The sequence below is a fragment of the Tigriopus californicus genome, chromosome 5 (assembly GCF_007210705.1).
Source record: "Tigriopus californicus strain San Diego chromosome 5, Tcal_SD_v2.1, whole genome shotgun sequence".
NCBI classification, from domain to species: Eukaryota; Metazoa; Arthropoda; class Copepoda; order Harpacticoida; family Harpacticidae; genus Tigriopus; species Tigriopus californicus.
The window spans coordinates 11,822,387-11,844,931 of NC_081444.1; the positions used below are offsets into that span (position 1 = coordinate 11,822,387).

Sequence of the window (22,545 nt, forward strand, 5' to 3'; positions counted from 1 at the left end):
AAAATGACTTGGAAACTGAGTTTGGGGCATACATGGGGGAAGAATCTCCTCCTAAAATGGCGTGGGTTCAAATCCCACCGTTGAAAGCAGACCTTATGTCGTTCAAATAGCTTCCCTGTAAAATATGTAAGAAATATGGATAAGTTCATTGTTTTAGTAGGTTTTAAGTCAGAAGTTTTTGAACAAAATTTCAAACCTGCCCTAATTTCAAGGGCTAGCAGCTAGTCCCACCAATTACAATTTCTTGGCGGATCAGATAACTTTTTAATGTAGAGTTCAATGAGAATTATAAACTTTTCGTCTTGGACTCTTGGTGATTGCATTCCCAATGGTGGTAAGGAGCTGGGGCATAAGATCAGCCAAAAATTAACTTTGATGGGTTCGACACATCAATAGGGACATTGAAACGAGAAAAGGAATAGCTCGTCACGACAGTTTTTTGGGAGATCATTTGAAATTTTGGGGCATAACAATTTTTTCTTAAGAGATTGCATAACAGTCCTGGGTCAATTATTTTAGAAAGAAATTGCTCATCTAGTATGTTCTTGTTATAAAATACCACATTTTTACTTTACTTATTCACCTCAATTGAAGATTTTTTTTGAGACAGAAAAAGCTGAATATATCTGCTACTTTTGAATCTTCGATTTTTAAAATCCAGTTTTTCAAAAGTCAAAAAAGTCTTTTTTTCATATGACTTGTACTTTGTTTTTTTAGTGCCACTTCTCTATTGAAAAGTGAGCCAATGATCTCCCAAGAATATGTGCAGACATATTTTGATTGATAGAATGTACTCCATCTCCCAAAATACTCAAAACATGCAAAGAAAATTGATAAATGATAAAATAGGCAAAAATATGCAGATTAGCAAATTATAGCATTGAGTATTCGACATATATGATAGCAATTTTCCCCCATCTCTAGTGATAACATTTTCTTGACCGGGAAGAATACATTTTGTCCGGACGTTGCTTACGAAAAGATCCTGTTCCCCAAATTTGCCAACTCAGTGGTAAGGGGCGCAGTTTCGTATGCGAAATCCATCAATGCAATGCATCCTTGACGTAAAGGAGCATTGGAGTATTGCTTGAGTAAAATGTTGAGGTTGGCATTGACGGCCTTAAGGTCGAGTTGGGCAGAGTCGGGAGGCAATGACGTCTATAACCGGTGTTGTACTTGTTTCTGTACTTCAGAGGGCGCTTTGTGACTCAGCCTGCACCAAATAACGGGCCGATTGGGCTGATTACTCTTTATTTAGTTATAATGCGTTTGTGTTTTTTGGCTAGTTCTGTATACATTTTTATGTATAATTAGTGACCTGGGTCACATAATGTCCGTAAAAGAAATCGCTTTCATGGCACGTCACATTTAGTGCAAATTGGATCGAAAGTGGGCTTCATACAATGGATCATTTTTTGCACTTCTGTGTCAATGCAGAACACACTAGTTATTGCTTTATTGAATTGCAAATTTGTTGATTCAAGCTAAATTGAATTCCCAAAAGTTGTGATGTTAACTTTTTTAATGTGTCCGCGTCCTCCTCTTTGGGTAAAAAATCGAAATACTATGAACGCTTGAAACTATTTCATTATTTCTTTAGCACCTTATTAACAACCATATGTAAATAAAGTTACCTCCAGAAGTACATTCCATTTTACCCCTTAGCCATTTTTTACCTTTTTCCCAAGGAAAGGTTCTTCTATTTTGTATTTCCATTTACTTGGCAAACATCTAGCCTAATAAACTTTGTCAAGAAAGGTATTCATGAAGTCCTAAGCCAATAGCAAGGCTGAATTTCCCATGAATTTCCGAAAAGAATGCCGCCTCATCCAAGCTTCAAAATGTAACAAATTGAGAAAATATACATCCGGCTTCAATTTCAATGATCGTCGATGAAACATGTTGAGAGAAAAGGCGGAATTTTAAGACTGCTTGAACAAGAAATCGTCATTTTTTGGAAAATTTGTGCTAATACGCCNTTCAAAATAGATGTTTAATCATTTAATCAATTTTTTTCGGAGTCCCTCATGAAAAGGGCATTGTTCGTATTGCCTTTCTAAATGCCATTGTGTTTCTGGCAGTTGAACATTTGACCCCATTGATCCTCTCTTTCTATTTTACGGACATAATGGTTAGAGGTTTAATAATGTAAGAGACGGGGGAGACGAGCTTTCGTCGACTTTGCTCAAGTTTGATCCGTCCGTATTCAAAGTTGATTCTGTCCTTGGGGAAGACAGAGGTGGTGACGAGTGGGCTTGCTCACCACAACCTACCTACTATGGGAAATTGATATGAAGCGAGTGGTCCAAGAAATATCCAACAAAATTGGTCTGACATAACTTTGAAGGGCGGGGAAGTCGGGACATTACCGCTCGCTCGCTCATCTCAAATTATCATCAATCCATAATTATTACGAACGGATAGTTTTAAGGAATTAGATAATTCTAGAATAAGGACAATGTTTTATGACAAAGATGTCCTGATTTTGATGTCAATCACGACATCCTTGAGCATATTATTGATCATAAATCCCCCATTCTTTCGATCTGGTTTGACATAACACTATCTTTTTTAGTTACACTTGCAATGAGAACTTCAAGTTTTCTGACAACAGCCGGAGCAAAACGATCATTTGTCAAAATGACGGCACGTGGACTCAACTCGATGGTAAATGTATCGGTAAGTGAATCTGATAACATTGAATTTTTGATGATTAATTTGACATGAATGATTTTTTTCTTCCGAGCGCAATCTCGGACTTTGAGTTCATTGAGATTATTGAAACAGTCTACTAAAGACACCTCGCAGTGTATAAAGTGGTACACTTGGTCACAAAAATGGTTCATATGACGTTGAGAGGTTGACTTACAAGTCTTGATACTTTATCATAACTTTATAGCGAGAGACCTAAGCTAGTTAGTTAGTCGAACTCAAAGTTGCGAGAGTAACGACAATGGGATCAAGGGGAGCCAGATGTTCGCTTGAGTCAAGTAGTCAGTAGAGACTGATCTATTCATTAATAGTCCTTTTGTACACAATTGTAAGGACATATATATTTCTTAATGTAAATGCTTATCCTCCAATATATATCTACTCCTACTTCCAATCATCTGCAACCATAGTGCCTGCCTAACCGGATATTTTCTTCTATGTACTTGCTAGTACATACTAAAAAGCTTACACACGAGTTGGTATTAGCCGGTCTAAGAAGCCCCTGAACATAGGATTGGTCCGGAATTCAAGACAAATACTGATTCTAATGAGTTTTGAAGGACAGGGCGGAGTCAATCTTTCAAGGCTCAAGGTGAAAAGTAATCACGATAATCTGGCCATGATGTCGTTTTTCTGATGGTGCTGTTGTCCCGCCATCTAGGAGTCACGCTCCGAGTTACAGAAAGTGGCGTGTTAAATCCAAAAGGCAAGTACGGCAGGGCGTTCAAAGAGGACGGAAGCCAAAAAAGAAAGCGGGAAGTAATAAGTATGCTCTCCCCTTTTTCTCTAGACTAGCCCTCTCTGAGGACCTTCATGTCTGAATTGCAACATATATCGAAGAAAAAATCCATTGAGTTGTTTAATGCGTCAATGGCAGAGGTGTGATGCTTAAACAAATGAAAGCATATGTTAGCATAACCATTCCTTCCTCACACTAAATGGAATTGAATGCTAATTTCGTGCCAAATGATACATAATTTATAATTTTGACCAAGCCACTTTTCACAAGCTCTTTCTAACATCTTGCTTTGTCCTAATATTTTCAAGTTGAATATTGACACTCTGAAAACTTGATGGTTAGACACATAAATGCTGTGATATTACTAACTCCTTGAACAGGCGCTCCATTCGTACCCTCATCAATAGCTGTTGACGTTTTGGGAGCCGTTAACAGTGTCGTGGTGAATTCCTTTTGCAGCCACTCATTGTGCACAAGCATTGGTCGATAAAACAGCCGAAGGCTTCCAAATCTTTGATGACAAAGAAATTCCTCAGTCAGACTATGGAAATCATAAAACCGAAGTGAAGGAGAATATCGAATATCATTGTGAGCCCCCCAAAGTGCTTAGCACCGATCCCACCAAAAATCAGCTGGCCGTTCAATGTCTGGAGAACGGAACATACGCATATCCGCTTATTTGGCCCCAATGTGTGATTCCCGTAGAATGTGAGCCTCCTAGTGATTCCCACGTGGAGAATGGTCATCTTCAACCACTTTCAAAGAACATTTTTGGCAAGGACGAAAAAGTGCAGTAAGAGAATGGCCAGATTTACTGTACTTGCTTGTGAGCTTGCATTGCTTCTTTCTGAGATAAATTGGAATGTTTTTAGGTATGAATGCGATCAATTCTTCGAATTCGCTAATGGACAACAGTTTGAAGAGCGGAGTTGTTACGATGTCAACCTTTGGACCGATATTACCGAAGCTTGTGTTCGTAAGAAAGAGATAACGTCGTTCAATTTCTCGCCTACAGGAAAGTCCTTGTGCCATGCTAATTTTTTATTCTATTCAAAGCAACCCATTGTGTGGGCGGAGTTCCAAGCGTTCCAAGTGCATCTGGAAAGTACGAATTCATCGCCAACAAAAATACGTATTCCAGCGCCAACACCATGGACAATGTGGGCATTCCTATTGGCGAATCTTTGACTTTTCAATGTGCAGATGGGGGCTTTTTCGAGGACCAGAAGAAAGCTTTAAATAAAAGCTTCAGTGTGCCTTGTTTGCCCGGTGGAGTTTACCCAGCCATTACAGAATTTCCACTTTGTACCACCCAAAAGAAATGCGTGGATCCTTACCTTCCCGTGGTTCCGAATCTGGTCGTGTCCATTGTTAGTTCTGCTTTATCTAATGGCACATTTATTTACAAGGATAGAATCCGGTAGGAGAAAGCGGACACGTTTTGATTGTGAAAGACCCATCCGATTTTTTTTTCATTTTAGATACGAGTGCAGTCCCAAGGAGTTTGCGCTACGAAGGGCCGGTGACAACCAAGACATTCCAAGGGGGACACTTACCACTGTATGCTTATTCAATCGGCTCTGGGCAAGCCCTGCCAGTGATTTCAAATGTGAACGTGAGTGCTCAGTTCAAAAACATTAACTTTGATTCCTTCCTTCTTCATTTAGACTCTTTGAACATGTTAGATATGACAACGAACTCAACAATGGACAGTGACAGTTATGGGGGGAAATGAGGCACCTTTCTCCCAATCAATCAAATGCATTTCCTTTCACAAGAGCAGGGCTTTTGTTGACTCGGAAAACATTGGCTAGTGTTGAGCTCAATCGAAGATTTGTGTCAAAAGTTATTAGCATTTGAACTCAGGCGTTTGCGTTTGATTGAGTCAAAATTTGGTAAATTCCTGCTTTTAGTCAACAAGAGCCCAATTTGTGAGAAGAAAAATGCATTCCATTCATTTGGATAAAAGTAATGTTTCTCCCGCCCTTCTGACTCTGTCCAGGGGATGACGTCGACCTTGGATATGGTTAAAGTCTGAGTGAAGGAATTTTATAACAAGTCATTATTTTTCAAAATGAAACAATTTCAAATTGACTGCAAATAGAGTAAAACCGGCCAATAAGGTCGGTCTGGCTAAATGCAAGTTGAAAGATGAACATTGGCCGTTGATTATAGAAATAGAAGAACTTGTACTGATTTCAATTCTGAAATAGGAATCGTCCATCGATGCAGCCATTGATAAGTTAGTTTCAGTTTTTAAGGAAGTTTGCTCCAGTTTAGCAATCTCTGAATGTGTTCCGATAGGTGGTACACGGACAAAAATTCCAAAATATAGGAAGGCTTTGCTCAAAAAGAGTTGCAAACTAGCAAAAAGGCTGAAGAGCACTTCGAATCCAGTAATTGTGGCTAGTCTCCAAAAAAAGTTGGACGTAGTTCAGGGTAAGATTAAGGCCTCCATCGAATATGACCAGTTACAAACTGAGAGTAAGGTGGTTCAGGAGGTCAGGTCGAATCCGAAGGCATTTTTCTCTTATGCGAACTCTAAGAGAAAAATGAAACACTCTGTTGGGCCTTTTGAGGTTGATGGGGCAGCCATTAGCAATGTAGAGACTATGGCTAACATGCTTGGAGATCAGTTCTCTAGTGTGTTTTCAACCCCACTGAGTTCGGAAGCAACAGCTCATTGCTCTGAAGATGAGTCTGTTGAGATTGACATGGTTAGTCAAGCTGAGCGTTTAGATGATCTTGTAGTCACAGATCAAGATGCTTTAGAGGCCATAAGGGACTTGAGGCTTTCCAGCTCTCCTGGTCCTGATGGTGTGACATCTCAGTTTCTGATGAGATGCTCACTGGTTCTCGCTCCTGTTTTCTCGTACTTGATGCGCTGCATCTTGGATCAGGGCAAGTTTCCATCTTCACTAAAGTTAGCTCATGTTGTTCCAATTTTTAAAGGGGGAGATAAGTCGCTCCCCAGTAATTACAGGCCGATTTCTCTCACTTCGAATATTGCGAAGGTGTTTGAGAAGATCATGAAGTCCAAACTTATTGAATTTCTTGAGGTCAATGAAGTTCTTCCTCCTAGCCAGCACGGGTTCCGAGCACATTTTAGCACGGTTACCCTACTGATTGAGGATTTAGAGCATGTCATTGAGGGACTGGAAAGGCACGAGTCAGTTGATGTTGTCTATCTTGATTTTGCCAAGGCCTTTGATAAAGTAGATCATGGCCTTTTGTTGAAAAGACTTCATGACATTGGGATCCATGGCAAGGTTCTCAATTGGATAAGAAGCTTCATTCATGATAGGAAGCAAATTGTTAAGGTTGAGGGATATATTAGTGACATACATGATGTCAAGTTAGGTGTTTCCCAGGGTTCCATCCTAAGGCCTCTTAATTTAACAATATTCATTGCCCCACATCAAAAGCTTAGTATTACTGCTAGTCTCTCTTCTTATGCTGACGCTGCAAAGTTAGTATCTGGTAAGAATCGCCAAGATTGCACTAGCCTTGCAAAGGACCTAAAAATAATCTATTCTTGGGTAACTGAGAGTAATATGGCCCTGAACGGAATGAAATTCTGCTCAATGACCTTCGGGTCAACTCCTTTGAATACTCCACTCGTAGATAATGGAGGTAAAGATATTGGGCAGGTCTCATCTATGAAAGATTTAGGTGTAGTCTCCAAAATAATGGAAAGTTCGATGAGCATATCCAGTTGAAGGTGGGTAAAGCTTTTCAAATGTGTGGTTGGATATATCGCCTATTTAAGTCCAGAGACAGCATCACGATGCTAACTCTGTACAAGTCGATTGTTCAACCACATCTTGAATATGGTTCACCCATTTGGGCTCCAATGAGTTCAGCAGGTTTGCCAAAGGTCGCACAGTGGTAAACATACCCTTTAAAGTTTCGATGGGAATTCACAAGCACATCTTGGCATTTTTCTCTCTCAGAAAATTATGGGGAACAATTTTGATTTTTTTGGTTTATGAAATTCTAGCCCACATAAAAAACTTACATACCTAAAAACGTTATAAAAACTAAAATTTTCAAAAACCTACTCAATGTAAGTTGGGAGCACATTTAGTTAGCTCTTGAATATGAATTATGATATCATCTGTTTCACCGCTTCATAGTTACATGGAATTTAATGGCCCAAATTTCATCGCTTTTAGCCCCAAAATGCCCCGGTTATATGTTAATTCAATTTCCGAAAGAATTAATATCGATTTTTAATATCACAAACACAAAAGAATACTTTTCCTCTTCTTACATAGTCTCACAATAGTTAAAAATGCTGTATAATGTCACTTAAAACACACTAAAAGTGTAATCTTTGAAAATGTGTTTTACAATCATCATATCATGTGTACACTTAGTTATGCATTCACTTGAATTCTGAAGACGGTACATACAACAGACAATGTTATAGATTTTGTCGTTTCTTGAAGACTTTGTTGAAACTGATTGAAAATAGCTTCTTTAAGGCTTGATTGATATTTGTGAAATTTTCAGTGACCACTCAACTAAATGTACCTTGGACGCTTTTAAAAATGAATTTTCAAAAATCTGCTTTTTGAGGGTTTTAGATATGGTTGTACAAGGTTTTAACTTAATTTGAAATTATGCAAGAAATGGAAAAATAATCTTTCATTTTTGCGATAGTGAAAATCGATATTATATTTTTGGGAAATTGAATTAACATATAGCCGGGGCATTTTGGGGCTAAAAACGATGAAATTTGGACCACTAAATCCGATGTAACTTAAGTAGCGGTGAATTAGATGATATCGTAAATTACATTCAAGAGCTAACTAAGTGTGCTTCTAATTTACATTGAGTAGGTTTTTGAAAATCTTAGTTTTTATAATGTTTTTAGGTATGTGAGTTTTTTATGTGGACTAGAATTCCATAAAACAATAAAATTGAAGTTGTTCCCTATGACTTCTTGAGGTAGAAAAATGCCAATTTGTGTTTGGGAATTTCTCTGGAAACTTGATAGGGCTTTTTGAACACCGTGGTCGGACAAGTCCAAAGATGTTACACTAGGAACATCACAGGAATGAGAGAGCTCTCGTATTGGGAGTGACTAAAAAAGTTGGGACTGTACAGTGTTCAGGGAAGGTACGAAAGGTATCTGATAATGTACGTCTTCAACAGCATCCATGAGCTTTGTCCCAACCCAGGATTTAGGGTCAATTCTAGTGACCGTAGAGGCTCAATGTGCGTTTTGAGAGCACCTTCAGGGACTTGCTCGGTCTGCCAAATCAAATTCGTTGGTAGACCAGATATCATATAAAGATTGAAAGCTAATAGATAGACGAACTATAATCTTTCATTTTAATAGTACTGGGGATTACATTCCCTGTAGCGGTTAGAAAAGCCCGTGAAAAACAAAAATAAAAAATAAAATACTATGATGAGCCCCAAATACTACATGCTACCGGTAAGTATTAGGCTGAAAAGGAAGCCTGAATAAGCAGAAGTATTTACTTTCGTCTCTATGGAGACGTACGTATTTTGGTCTGATCGGTCAAATAAAGTTGGTTGCGAAGTCGTAAGTATCTTTGTAAAGAACATTTTTGCTCGTTTTGCAATTTCATTACAACACCAAGAAGAAGGTGGCTTTTGCACAATCTCTTGAACAATTGAGAGGTCACTTTTTAATAAAGCTAAACCTTATATTCAAATCAAAACTAAATTTGACCGTTTTACACAACAAATATAAACCATAACCTATTAAGTTTATAAAAAGTGGTAGAGCAATTTCATTCGCGATTGTAGGTATTGGTTGCGATTTCCCTCCAACGCCTGATCCCAGCCATGACTTAGAGCTGGTTCCTCCCAATGGCCCCATTCTTTTCGGCCAATCAGCAACGTATCAATGCCGAAAGGCTGGATTACTGGCCAATGAGCAAAGATCTTGGACATTCAATTTGCCTTGTGAGGAATCTATAGGCAACTATAGTAATACCATACCATTCCCAGACTGTATGAGAAGTAAGTACTCGGTATCTTTGCACTACCTTGTTCATCCCACAAAATGGTGACAGTTATGAACGTCCACTGTTCTAGCTACCTCATGTGAAGCTCCAGTTCCTGATGAGACCACGGACGGTGGATATCTAAAAAGATCGGAGTTCACTTTGAGAGGCAAGCACATTTTCACTAGTGTAATGTCCACTCATATTTTGATACTGATGAATAAATTTTTGCGGTGGGTGTTTATCATAGGCGGTTGTTTTTGGAGAGGATATAGAGTAACTGGCAGTTCAGATTTGCCACAAAGTTCGACCAATCCGGGAGGGTGTTTGAGGTTATGTCAAAACGATCCGAATTGCCATTTCTTCTCGTTTTCTTTGATGGAGGATCAGTGCTTTAGGCCGAGTGGACAACTGAAGCTTGAACGAGATCCAAAATCAGCCATAGGGTTGCCGCTTTGTGGTAAGTGGAAAAAAATGTAGGATGAAAAGGTTGCTTTGCTCCGAAATGTTTTCTTTGGTGTTCTTTTCAATTCATCACGGACCATTGGCCCTTCAAATCAATAGCTTACAGAACTTGCAAGGGATGATTGCAATCATGAAAGCCTGTTCATCCTGACGAAGTGCAATTCTTATTCTCAAATTGACACTTCATTACAGGCAGGTACGTTAACTCGTCCACATTCATTATCACGGCCAATCCATCGGACAATTCTGTAAATGGCGTCCCTTTCGACTTCCTCATGGACGGATCTCTGGAGAGCTCAATCACTCTCACCGGGCAAGAGATCCATATTGATATGGCAGAGAACCATTATGTGGATGGAGTGACAATTCTCTTCAAATCTGGAAGTTCAGGGTTCAGTTTGCAATACAAGTCGAGCTCGGATGAAGGCTCTTTCCGAGAGTTGGCAATCAAGGAGACGCGAGTCTCAGACTTGGCCATCACTTGGATATTCAAACATCCACATTCTGTGCGGCAACTTCAAATCCAATCAGAGCTGAGCACTAACGAAATCATTGAGGTCATTCCTCATTTTTCCGATCTGGGTAAGATCACTATCAATAGTTTCGAAATATTGTCGCTGGTTGGTAACCCATCGTGCCGCTTCATGTTTCAACATATCCAGATTTGATACCAAATGTGAAGGATTGCTCGGAAATGTATCGCTTGGGGTTCCATCACAGTGGATCGTTTCTGATCGATCCGAGTGGAGAAAGAAGTCCATCAAAGGCTGTTCGAGTTTGGTGTGAGCTAGGATGGACGAGCATACTCCTTCGCGGAAAAAACGGCTTGACAACGGACCAAAAGGTAGCCAATTATAATCAAAGTCAAATACGAAAAAATTGAGGGAGGGGAGCAAAAAAAATTTACTCAAAAAATTGACTGATATTATATATCGTATCACAACTTGATCAATTTAACCATTCGCCGTACTTGTTTTTACAGCATTACTTTGATGGCACGAATGACATGAGAGAATATCAAGCCATCGCCTCAGACAACAACAACGAGAGCAATGAGTATTGGATAGGACTGGAGAATCTCTACAAGTTTGTGTTCTGCATTTCCTGACATTTGAAAAACCGACTTTGAGCATTTCGTATTTTGGTCTCTTCTTCAGCATTGTTGGTGGAACCGACCATGAGCTTATTGTGAACTTGTGGGATTTAGATGGAAAATGGTCCCAAGCGCATTACCAAACCTTTTCCATCGCAGATAGCTCTTTGGATTATCAGTTAACGCTCAAGGACTTTCAAAACTCGACTGGACTGTCTGAAGCGGGCGATGCTTTTAGCGATCAGAACGGATCCAATTTCTCATTGAAGGCCAATTCTCCATGTAATGAAAAGCACATGGCGAGTGGCTGGTTGAAAGAGATGTCGGACCTGGATGGAACTTGTACTCGAGCTAACATTTTTGGAAGGAATGACCAAACTTCTGATTTCTTTGAGCAACAAGTATTTTGGCGAACTTTCAGAGGACTAGGACGATATATTCCGCAAGTTGACATGAGACTAAGACCCAAGAATTTCAAAGGTTTGTAGTCAAAAAGCTAATCCTTTAAATGGCACCTTAGAAAGTTTTGTCGACTTTTAGCCAGTGACGTTTTGACAGATGAAACCGAGCTTTTAAAGCACCATGAAGAAGGCAGAAAAGGTCAATTCCTCTCCAATTTCAGGTAAGACTTAATTGTTGAACTCAAAGTGAGTACTGACAATCATTTTTTGGGAGAAATTAAAAAAACCTGTTCCAGTTCAAAAAGAAATGAGAATCCCAGATGACCTGATCGAATCTCCTTCAGCTCGTCAGTCTTCGATGCATTTGCCAAATGAATAATACGTATGGATATTTTCGTTTTCCAGTTACGAATGTGATATCGGGTTTGAAAAAAGTCACTCCGTATCTTATTTTTGCCAATGGAACGGAACGTGGAAAAGAGATGGTTCTCCCGACCCATTTAGGTGCACAGGTAGATTTTAACTGAGATGAAACTTGCCTTCTACTCAGTGTTAATGGGCTCACATATTGGCATATTCATAGTTACCCACTGTAAAGATCCGCCAATGGCCCCTCCAGGCTTTGAAATTGATTATTGGGATAAGGAACCACTTCCGATTGACAAGGTTGGTCTTTGAAAGATTTCATGTACTTCATGTATTCGTCATGTGTTTCACTTAGGCGTTAAACTATCGTTGCCGAAACGGGATGAAGCTCAAGGATCGGACACCTGGATCATCTCAACAAGTCCCTTTAAAGTGATTGCCCTCGGGTCGATTCGAAGATTTTCCTGATCTGGAATGCGTTACCAGTGAGTTTATATAAAATGGTGCACTAATCTTCAGTTGACAATTGATGATCAACTCCGTTATAGCGAACTTCTGTGAGGCTCCGGTGGCCCAGCCCGTGATCCCCGGTGGTTCCACATGGGACGGCGATGTGCGTCTAAACCGTCCAGGGGTCGCTTACTTTGGCGAATGTCTGGGACGATTCAGCACTCCCAAATTAATCATCCCTCATTCTTGTCCTGTCATTGAAATAAGAGCCGATAAACTCAGGTTTAACGAAGGCTCTGGCCTTTTCCGAGCCGATTTAAACGTAATCGTTAATTCCCCATGGCCAGGTCCATTAACTCTGAATTTAACCACGGTCCAAGATGTCACTTCAGAGGTGAGGAATATAATAGTACAGAAGTCTTACAGCCATACCAAGTTCTTTACATTGGACAAGTGTGAATTGAGTGAACAAGTTTACTTACAAATGTCACCTACGCCTTAATTTTAGACCGTAGTCACCATGGATCCAAGCAGAAAGAACCAATTTGCCTGGAATTTAGGTGATGAACCGGTAGTCAGGAATCCGCACAAGATCACACTAGACTTCCAAACGGATCAAGAGGAGATGCTTTGCATTGTGGATGTGTCTTGCACAGAGACTAATGCTAATTTCTTATGGATGCCCAAAAGCCAGAGCTCAGGTGATTTCATGCCCGAAGCCTCGGTCCAGATGTTTGATGCTCAAGTGGAATACGAATGTGGGTTGGCCAGAAAGTTCCAGTGGAGCAATGGAAGTTTGACACAGATCTTAACTCGAACTTGTCAGTTCAATGGTGATTGGGATAATGATATGGCTCCTTGTGTATGTAAGTGTTTGCATGGTTAAACATTCATGTGCTAGCTGAACAAAGGAGGTGTTACATGCAAACAGAGTAATAACAAAATAATGGAGTTTACTGCGTGAAAAAGGAAAACAAAACTAACATGTTGGTTGTGCAGTCTTATCTAACTAGCCATGTGAAGGCGAGGAAATTCAAGAAAAATGTGACGTAGCACCCTGATTTTGGGCATTTTGTGGAGGGAGAACTTAGATAAACGGCCATCTAGCACCTGATCAAATTGAATTTGCACCCATTGGGTAAAGTAATGTTGTCAAACTCAAAATAGGTTGTCAATTTTGGTGTGGTTTTATCACTGTACAAATATCTTGGCTCGATATCAGTATACCTTTGGGTTCAACATGCCTGCAAATTGAAATAAATGACAAAATAAGTATATGCAAGGTGCTGGTTGGCTGGGCAGCTTGTCTATAATTTTGCTCATTGGAATGGCGTCAGCTGTTTGTTTTCCCTTCGCTTCTATAGGGCAATACAGAAGTGTTTTGATGTATGAATCAATCATTTCATAGTCATAAACAGTTTCGCTCGAGACGTTTAGTGAAGGATTTTACTCATCTTTTTCTAGGGGTGGCATGTATCAATCCACCTCAGCCTCCAATGGGCCACCACATAGTTAGTCTGTACGAAAATGGGACCACAGTGACCTTCAATGATTCTGTGGTCTATGTTTGCGAGGATGGATATTTCTTTGAGGAAGACAAGTACCTCAAAAATTTCACTATTCAGTGTTTGTCAAACGGATCCTGGAATGCACCAACGGTCTGGAAAAAGTGCTTCCAACCATCAGGTAAAGCCCTTTTGTAGAATTCATGTTGTCTTTCACGATTCTATTCTGTCTTGAAACCAATTGCCAGAGAGGATCTGTCCTAATCCAGGAATGCCAAGTGAGCATCACGTGTACAATTGGAACACGAGCTTAGGCCAACCGGCACAATATGGAATGCTTTTGGAGTATTCATGTAAAATCGCTCGGAAGCTCGAAAGAACCCATGCCAATGGAACCAAAACGTTGTACGACACACAAGAGTTCAATTGTGAATGGAATCAAGAGTGGTCACCAAAAGCTGAGGTATATATCTGACATCTCTTGGAACGTCAAAGCAGTGTTCGCAGTCATCGAGTGTCTTCCAGATTGATCCTTGTACTTGGCACCAGTGTATCAATCCACCGATACCTCATGGTCATCATCGTCTAAAGTCGGATTGGAACAATGTTCCTTACGAATTTGGCCAATCAGCAATCTATTCTTGTGAGACTGCTGGTCTTTGGTTCGAAACCGATCGAGATCTCGAAATTTTGCCCGTTGAATGCCTCACCAATGGAACATTCAAGGTCCCAAATCCGTGGCCTTATTGTGTAGCAAGTAAGCATCATTGAACTTAACCTATTCATAGCAATCTAACCATTAGAAATGATGTATCAATATTCAGACACATATTGCTTGACACCCCCTGGCATACCAAGAGGAGGATCTCGAATCTGGAACGGCAATATGTCCTATGGAACTGAAGTCGAGTAAGACATATCTTTCTCGAATTGCAACTGGACTTTCTTATACCCCTTATTTGGTGGTGCATTTGTTCATTTGCCCTTACAGGTATATGTGTGGCAAGAACGCCCAATTTCTTAATCAAGAGACCGGAGAGTTGTACGACTATTCGAAGATAACTTGTCAATGGAATCGAACCTGGGACCTTGATAACGTTGACCGCTGCATATGTGAGGCATTTTTTACCAATGATTAATAACACGAGATAGAATCAACTGAGTCTTAAGGTGGTACAATTCTGATCCAACGTTTGATATTCTGATATACATTGTTAGGGTCTGCTTGCAATCTGGTTCCTGCTCCAAACCCAGATTCACTACTCATTTACGCGCCAGAACCGGATACATCTTGGGTGGTTGAGACGCCATATTCTGCCTATGAGCCTCTGGTTCCCGCCAAGGTTTTAGTTCCCTCTACATTTGGAGATAAAACCATTCTGCTTGCTGAAGGGTTTATATTAGGTGGAGATGACTTCAGTGCTCAACCCGAATTAACTTTAGTGGATGCATTCAAGAGAAATGTGCTTCACTTCTCACTTGATCCTAATTACAGTCAAATGACAGTAACAACAGAATTAAATCAGGCGAGTAAAAACATCTCAGAGTTTTGCTGGGCGTTTTTTCATCCTAAACCATCTCTTTCATAATTTCCAGGACAAGTCTTTGAAGGTCGAATCCTCTTTTGACTTTGGTAGGACGTTTTCCATAACTGTCAAATACGCTCCGTACGAATTTCAATTCGAAATCAACATTGACGGCGAGGCAGTGGAGCCAATAAAAATACCTGAGACCACTCCTGAATTTGTTTTTGATCATGTCCAAGTTGAGGGAGATGCGGAGCTGACCTTTCTTGGATTCATCGAACCCCACCAGTCACCTTCAGTGCCAATTGGAACCGTCATCACTTACAAATGTCCCAAAGATTTTGTGTTCGACCACGATTGGCTGCATCGACCGGAAATTCGTCTCAAATGCTTGGATGACGGCCAATTTGTGCCACCTGACATTTGGCCAACCTGCGTATATCGTATGCAAATGAATGGTTCTCATGTTTGATCTTTTGTTTGAGTTAAACATCTTTTCAGCTTCGTTGACATCCGTGAAGTCGTGTTCCCAAGAAAAATGTTATGGTAAGGAGTACCAATTTGAAACGCATTGATTAGACGGATTTGCAATATTTCAAGCAGGCTGCATGGAAACTCATTTGGCGAATAAGCTGCAAAATGGGAAACCATGTATAAGGATCTGTAGAACTGGAAACGTTACTTTACGCTCTGATCGTCTATGTTTTTCTTGATTAGTAGAGGGCGAATTTGAAACAGAATTTTATTCTTTAACTGAAAAATTTGTTTCCGCAACATTTTGTTCAAATATCAATTTTCCCCTGCTTTGACTTGGAAGATCACCATTTCTTCTACGTAGCACCTTCATTTGAGTTCAAGGAAATTTAATAGATCTCATCACTTTCAAAAACTAAAACATCAGTAAAAATTGAAATCAAAAACAAGATTTTTCAAAATTCAGTAATTTTACATAAATCCTTTCAAAATGAGATTGCTGTCGGAAAAATCAGTTCTTGACACGGCAGGAGAATTGGTAGCGCCTCCATAAGTATGTTTTTCCATTGAAAGCTTTGGGCATTGTATCAGGAAGACAATAAATCAGGTTGTTAGTGCAATATCCAGAAAAATAAGCTTTTGACATTTCAAAGTTCCGGGTTGCTATGTTTGATAAGAGCTAAGATTGAAACATGTTGGAACCGTCCAGGAAGCTTTTTTTATCATCCAACACTTCTAATTGTGAAGGAGAATAAGAAATGAAGGTATGCCTAATTCTACTCCAAATTGCATTGCAAGCGCATCAGTGCCAACAACTCAATGCTCAATGACTCAAACGTCAAAGTGTTTGCATATGATCTTTATATGCATATGTACATATATTTTGCATATAAAACCTTACTTTTGCTACCATAATTATCGGAGGTGAGTGGTTACATCTAAAAATTGGAAGACTTTTTCACTTTTTCTGAACTTTTTTGCGACTTTCTTCATTTTTTATTGATACTGTGATCACATTTAAATGACATTTCATGGCTCAAAGTCTCACTTTCAAATCTGCTCTCTATTAATTAGGTTCTTACATTCAGTCAATCGCATTTGATATAACCAGAACATATCCAATATTACCCCGGGCATATCTAACCAACAAGTTAACTTACACACACCCCATCGTTTTCTTGGTAGCAAAATATTTGAACTTAATTAACTTTCCGTAATGGTTAGCGTTTCCTCTAAAAACTCTTATTCAAATCTACGCCGAACTCAGTCAGCTATTCATTTCTTTGGTTTATTCTATTAAGCACTCATGGAAACTATTGATATTGAAATACACACATATGGAAACAAAATTGGATTGCTTCTTCATTCCTTGCAAAACTTTGCCTGCATTTTTCATGTGCTATGCTCTGTGTGCAATTCTAAAATGTTTGATTAGCCATGATCGCCTGGGTTGTGGACGAGGAGGTTAAGGTCAAGAATTAACAACTCAGATTTCAGTCAACATATTCAATTCGTCTTCAAAGGAGACTATCCCCAGGTCCCTACACTTGCATATTTCAAATTTCGGCTCGATCAAATGGAACTTCATCAATTTCAGCATCCCGAAAACCGATAAAGAGTCTGAACAACCTCAAAGTGAGCAAACAGCAAAGATGTTTAGCAATTGGATGAAATTTTGGAAGCATCTTCATGCGATCTGGTAGAATAAGAGTATTCATAAGATATGACTGGTTTCCAATGTTTCCAATGAGCAACTTTTGGGCAAAAACCTGGAGAACAATCCGTGAACCAGAGATATTTTGCGTCAAAAACTAGCCTCCATCATGGTGTGGGGTGTTGTAACATCCAGTGGCCTCAAACCTACCCCATCTTCATACTCGGTGTGAAGGCCCCCAAACCACACGGCTAAAGGGTAACATTTTGGTCACCCTACCTCTCCAGACCTCAACATTATGGACATTTCCATTGAGCCCACTCTTGAGGGAAGGTCGGGGTCAAATCGTCCTTCAGTGTCGGTTTCCTCAAACAAGCGTTAGAGATTGAGTGGGCCGATCTCGATCCTGAAAGCATCCGTCCATCTTGCCATTCAGTTAATGGAAGACTTTATGCTGTTTGAGTGTCAGGGGAGCTTATTGAGAATGTATTAAGAAGCTTTTCTAAACATCTGCGTTTGCTTATCAAATTTGAAGTTGATACAATGCTGTAAGATTCTCAGTTTTGACGATACATAAAGTTAAAGTTGTCCCCCGCTTATTCTTAGTCGCTATGTACCTGTGTACTACGTAATGAGGTTTGAGAAGGCACAACTTTTGATCCAGTCGCTTGATCAAGTTGAAAATTGAAACAGTGTAACACAATGAGGGCTGCAAGGCCACTCAAGGAGCAGTAAGTAGATTGGCTAACATCTTACTGTTTTTGTATTTCACATACAACGGTATTTATAAAGGATTGGAGCTAACGCAGTAGCTCGAATTAGCATCTCAGACTCAACATTTTCAACCGTAGACTTCTGAACTAAAAAAGTTACGAGCAATTTCCAGAATCTCCATGTGATCAAAAGTTAAAATCCGTCAAAGGGCGCAAGGGATGACAATAGCAAAAATTGCATCGAGCTATTGTACTGCAGATTACAAATTGCAAACTGATATTGTGCATCGTGCCTTGATCAATCATTACGTTAGTTAATGGGGGTTCACAATAGGAAAAGACACTTGTTTGAAATCTTAACCCAGGTGCGATAGCAGTTCTTTGAATTACTATGGAGGTCATTTTTTTCTGAAACACCGGGTGTGTCACGATCTGTGTCCTTCTTTTTATTTGAAAAATCGCAACATTCTTTTTACTTGTTGCAAAGAAAGGCTTAACCAAATCCATACATTTCGGGTCAAAATGGAGGACTCAAAAAGAAACGAGGATTAGGGTCCGAAAGCTTTAAGTATCCCTAAAAAGGCAACTTCAAAATCATTAACGCTCTTTTTTATCTCTTAATGTTATTGCAGCCGATTTTTGTGCTTGTTATTATACACAATATTGGTAAAACATCAAGAACTTCGGTTCTTTCTATCATCAGCAAAAATGATATGGGCAAAAATGGCAGATAACTGAAGCTAACGAAATGATTTGACTGAATGATAAGAGAATAATTCCTTAGTTTGTAAGGATCAAAATTACTTGATTGAGCAACGGGAAACCAATTGGCTTAGATCAGAAGACAAACTTTTTTATGGACCCCCAGATTCTGCTAATTGCAACAAGTCAAGAAAAGGCCATACGTCAGCTTATATTTAGCTCAAACCCGCTCATTGAAAAGTCAGGACCAACTTTTGATTATCTTTACTTCATCACTTGATGCAAATGACGACACTTTAAATATTGAAAATACAAATATTGAAATGAAAACCTGACTTATGACAATTTGCTCCACCCAACTTCTTTCAAATGTCTGGTCGTCAGAGCAAGATTAATTTGGACGGCGGGCTATACCCCACCCTGTACGTATTCGATACCTACATTAAGGCACTCGTGCCAACAAATAAGACAAAGCCAATTTACATACATGACAAAAAGTCATGATTCCTTGCAATAAGTTTTTCATCTTTGGACTCCTCTTGATGGCGTTGTTCGTAGGGGAGGGCCAATCCGCTTTATAAAAAACTCGTGTGGAACAGAGTTACTTTGTCCCGAGTGATCCCGACACTAACACCGATTCTGAATGCGAGCGTGAGGACAACGCTCCCTCCTCTGAAGAATTACTATTAAATCAAAAAGGCGACTTCAGAACCGATCAAGAATTCCTCTCGGTAACTTACAATGTTCATCACTCTTATATAAGAAGGAGGGACGTAGCCACTTTCTTTGGTTCAGCGACCCCAAGGCGTTATTTTGAAGGGTCTTTAGTTAAAATCGAAAGAGCATAGACCCTAAACCAGTTGATAAACATTTGATTTTGTTGAACAACTTCTCCATCTCTGGGCTTATACATATTTCGCACACTGAAAGTGATTTAACTTTTGCTTTTTATGCTGGTTTACATGTTTTCTCAAACTGGTTAGCGTATGCCATCTATCTGATCATAAAAACTTTTGGCACAATTATGGGTACTTTCGAAAATTCCAATACCAACGGAATCGAGCACAAATGAACAACAAGTTAGTTTCTTGATGAAAAAGGTACATAAATTACCTTAAAACACGCTCAAGGACAATTTCTGGTTATGTTTGATCGATGAGTTGTTTCGTGAGGCCATTTTGAAATCGTTGAACACCCGATCACACACATTTTGAAATCTTTTCAAATAATGTACCTCAACAACAGAACTCTGAGTTTGTAGACAACATTTGCAAGGCAACAATGAATGCACCAGCCTGTAAAATTTTCAATAATTTTCTTAATGATGCTTCAAATTGTGTGAAATAGTTTTTTCATCAAAAAACTTATTACATAAACATTTGTACGTTACTCCCATAGCTGATTTATGATTTCAAAACGTACCCATGGGTGTGCCAGCACTTTTTTAATCCAATTAATGGCTTGAAGCATACGTCGTCAATCGTAGTATTTATGTCGATTTCTAAGCCCCCCTTGAGACATACCTGAGACTCCACAAATAGTTTATTGTGCACTCAAATGTTCAACAACAGAAAGCCCTTTTCCATTTTTTTCTATTGGCATTCGACTGAACAGGGGCAAAATTTTAGAGCTGACCGACGAAGATGTAAAAAATTAGAATGAGGCGATTCTTACATGATCTGTACAATGATGGATCTAAGAACTTTTCGTTTCAGGCTTTGGGCATTGGCAATGAATTCCGCGTTTGTGAGAAGGTGGTCCGAAAGAGACCTGGAATATTAACCACAGTTTCCGGCACCAACTATAAATACCTGGCCGGCACAGTTGGGACCATCTTTCAAGCAGTCCTCGACTAGGACCCTCATAAGTGAAACCGATGATCAAATGTCACTTGGATCACCTGCTGGTCATTCAAAAACAAAGATTTTAGATTGAATAGTTGAAAATACTTACTTGAGATGATTTGGAAAAATTCTCAAGAGCTAGCTTATTTATTTGTCGGGCAAATTTCTTGGTTCAAAATTGAAAACATCCCTCGGTTATTTTTGCCCTCACTCTTTCGAGAATGAAGCTCTGAATGACACTATGATACAGCGCTACCGAAAACAATTGCATCCATTTTGTTAGAACAAGTGTAGTTTTTGGCTAATGATGAAACATCAAGTTTTCTTTGGTAGGTGAATACGAATGATCTCCCACAACTGAAGTGTATTTCAAAGAATTCAAAAATTCAAGAAACCCTAGATCTTGATTGAATACGCCTTGAAACATGATAGCCAAACATGACAAACGAACAAAAATTAGTAGGACGTTACCTACATGGTACTGGCTTATGCATATTTTGCCCTCCTTGTGCTGAGTTTTAAGAGCTCACTCAAAACTTCGGACATAACCGTTCTCTTGAGCTTAAATTTCCCCTATTTCCAACCCAAAGGAAGGAAAAATTACTTTATATATCGAGGTAAAAGGTGCTAACTTTCACCTAGTTCGTCTTTGTACATAAGCGTCGTCGCCCTTACCTCATACTTGGGCATTCAAGTGTACCTTTTCAATCTTTTAAAAGTTCGCTTGGCATTCGAAAAAAAGCAAATGCTTTGCTTCGGCATTTCGACTCAAGCTTGTCAAATCTATTCCATGTAATATGGATTTTGATCGTATGGTTCAAAAAACAAAATTGACATTTTTCAACGCTAAAAATGACACAGTAAAAAGTAACATATAATGAATTGACTTTTCAGATTTTGAAATGTCAATGAATCTCATCAGGACACTAGAACCACCCATCAGTTTCTTAAGAAATACAAGTGATTGAACTTGAATCGAGAGGGTGATTGGTTTCTCTGACATTTATCGATATTACTTTGAAGATTTATTACCTTTTACCTCATGAAGCAACATGAACAATTGGTTTTGTAACGTTTAAGGGATTTTCAGTTTAACTTGACCATTAGTAGTTGACAATAAGTAAAAAGTGAAAAGTTTATGGACACGTTTTCACACAGACCTTTTTTCCCCAGAATACGGACTTTAATCCCTATTTATATGAAAATAAAAGATGAAATGCCTTCCATCTAATAACGTTCAAACTTTATACGGTATTTGACAAAACAGCAAATTTGAGTAGGGCAATCTGGCCAACCCTTATAGGTACCTTGGCTTGGTCGGGATTGCAAATCAAACAGTTGTCCACGTCTGCCTGGAAAACTGCATGTGGATCAGCATTCACTCTGAATAATGAATACAGCGAGAAGTAAATTAAACAATGAAGGAGCCCAAGAAAGAAGACAAGACGACTTCATTGTTCTAATCCACCAAATTCTTCAGGGATTCAATTAGAGTTGTGGTCGGATCAGGATCAAGTTGACCCAACATTTTTCAACTTCGGATTCGGATTAGATGAGAGAGTAGTCAAACAAGAAAATTCAACCTGAGGTGATAAGTTGGCACGTTGCTCCCATTTTTTTTTGAAACTGCACTATTATATATGGAATATGTTTTGCACAGATAAGCCACCAAGTTCATATATATTCTGAATTTTGTTCAGCATGATACAATTGGGAAGGGTCGCTTTTTCAATCACATTTGTCTTCATAGTCTCGCCAATTGATCTTTTTTGTGATTTTGATTCCTTGTAATTTTGATTTGTTTTTCTTTTTCACGGGCTTTTCTAACCGGCCACAGGGAATGCAATCCCCATTACTATTAAAATGAAAAGTTATAATTCGTCTCTTTCTTAACATTTAATCTTTATACTATATTTG

At 39.2% G+C, this 22,545-nt stretch overlaps 3 protein-coding genes across 3 annotated transcripts; all 3 read left to right on the plus strand.

Moving 5' to 3' along the window:
- Positions 1–2,128: 2,128 nt before the first annotated feature.
- On the plus strand, positions 2,129–5,186 carry LOC131880809 (sushi, von Willebrand factor type A, EGF and pentraxin domain-containing protein 1-like). Its single transcript, XM_059227515.1, has 7 exons — positions 2,129–2,148; positions 2,576–2,679; positions 3,911–4,244; positions 4,324–4,427; positions 4,508–4,871; positions 4,933–5,066; positions 5,119–5,186. The coding sequence occupies exons 1-7, from the start codon at positions 2,129–2,131 to the stop codon at positions 5,184–5,186; spliced, it is 1,128 nt and encodes a 375-aa protein (XP_059083498.1).
- A 4,420-nt stretch (positions 5,187–9,606) lies between these two features.
- Positions 9,607–12,449, plus strand: LOC131881134 (uncharacterized). Its single transcript, XM_059227903.1, has 10 exons — positions 9,607–9,895; positions 10,093–10,482; positions 10,563–10,744; positions 10,883–10,986; positions 11,058–11,473; positions 11,534–11,615; positions 11,800–11,906; positions 11,978–12,060; positions 12,116–12,245; positions 12,309–12,449. The coding sequence occupies exons 1-9, from the start codon at positions 9,628–9,630 to the stop codon at positions 12,194–12,196; spliced, it is 1,713 nt and encodes a 570-aa protein (XP_059083886.1). The 5' UTR covers positions 9,607–9,627; the 3' UTR covers positions 12,197–12,245; positions 12,309–12,449.
- Positions 12,290–20,577, plus strand: LOC131880812 (uncharacterized). The gene is made up of 11 exons (XM_059227519.1): positions 12,290–12,604; positions 12,719–13,076; positions 13,675–13,896; positions 13,964–14,178; positions 14,241–14,472; positions 14,540–14,624; positions 14,707–14,828; positions 14,934–15,684; positions 15,743–15,787; positions 19,343–19,515; positions 20,500–20,577. The coding sequence occupies exons 1-8, from the start codon at positions 12,290–12,292 to the stop codon at positions 15,302–15,304; spliced, it is 1,920 nt and encodes a 639-aa protein (XP_059083502.1). The 3' UTR covers positions 15,305–15,684; positions 15,743–15,787; positions 19,343–19,515; positions 20,500–20,577.
- The last annotated feature ends 1,968 nt before the right edge of the window (positions 20,578–22,545 follow it).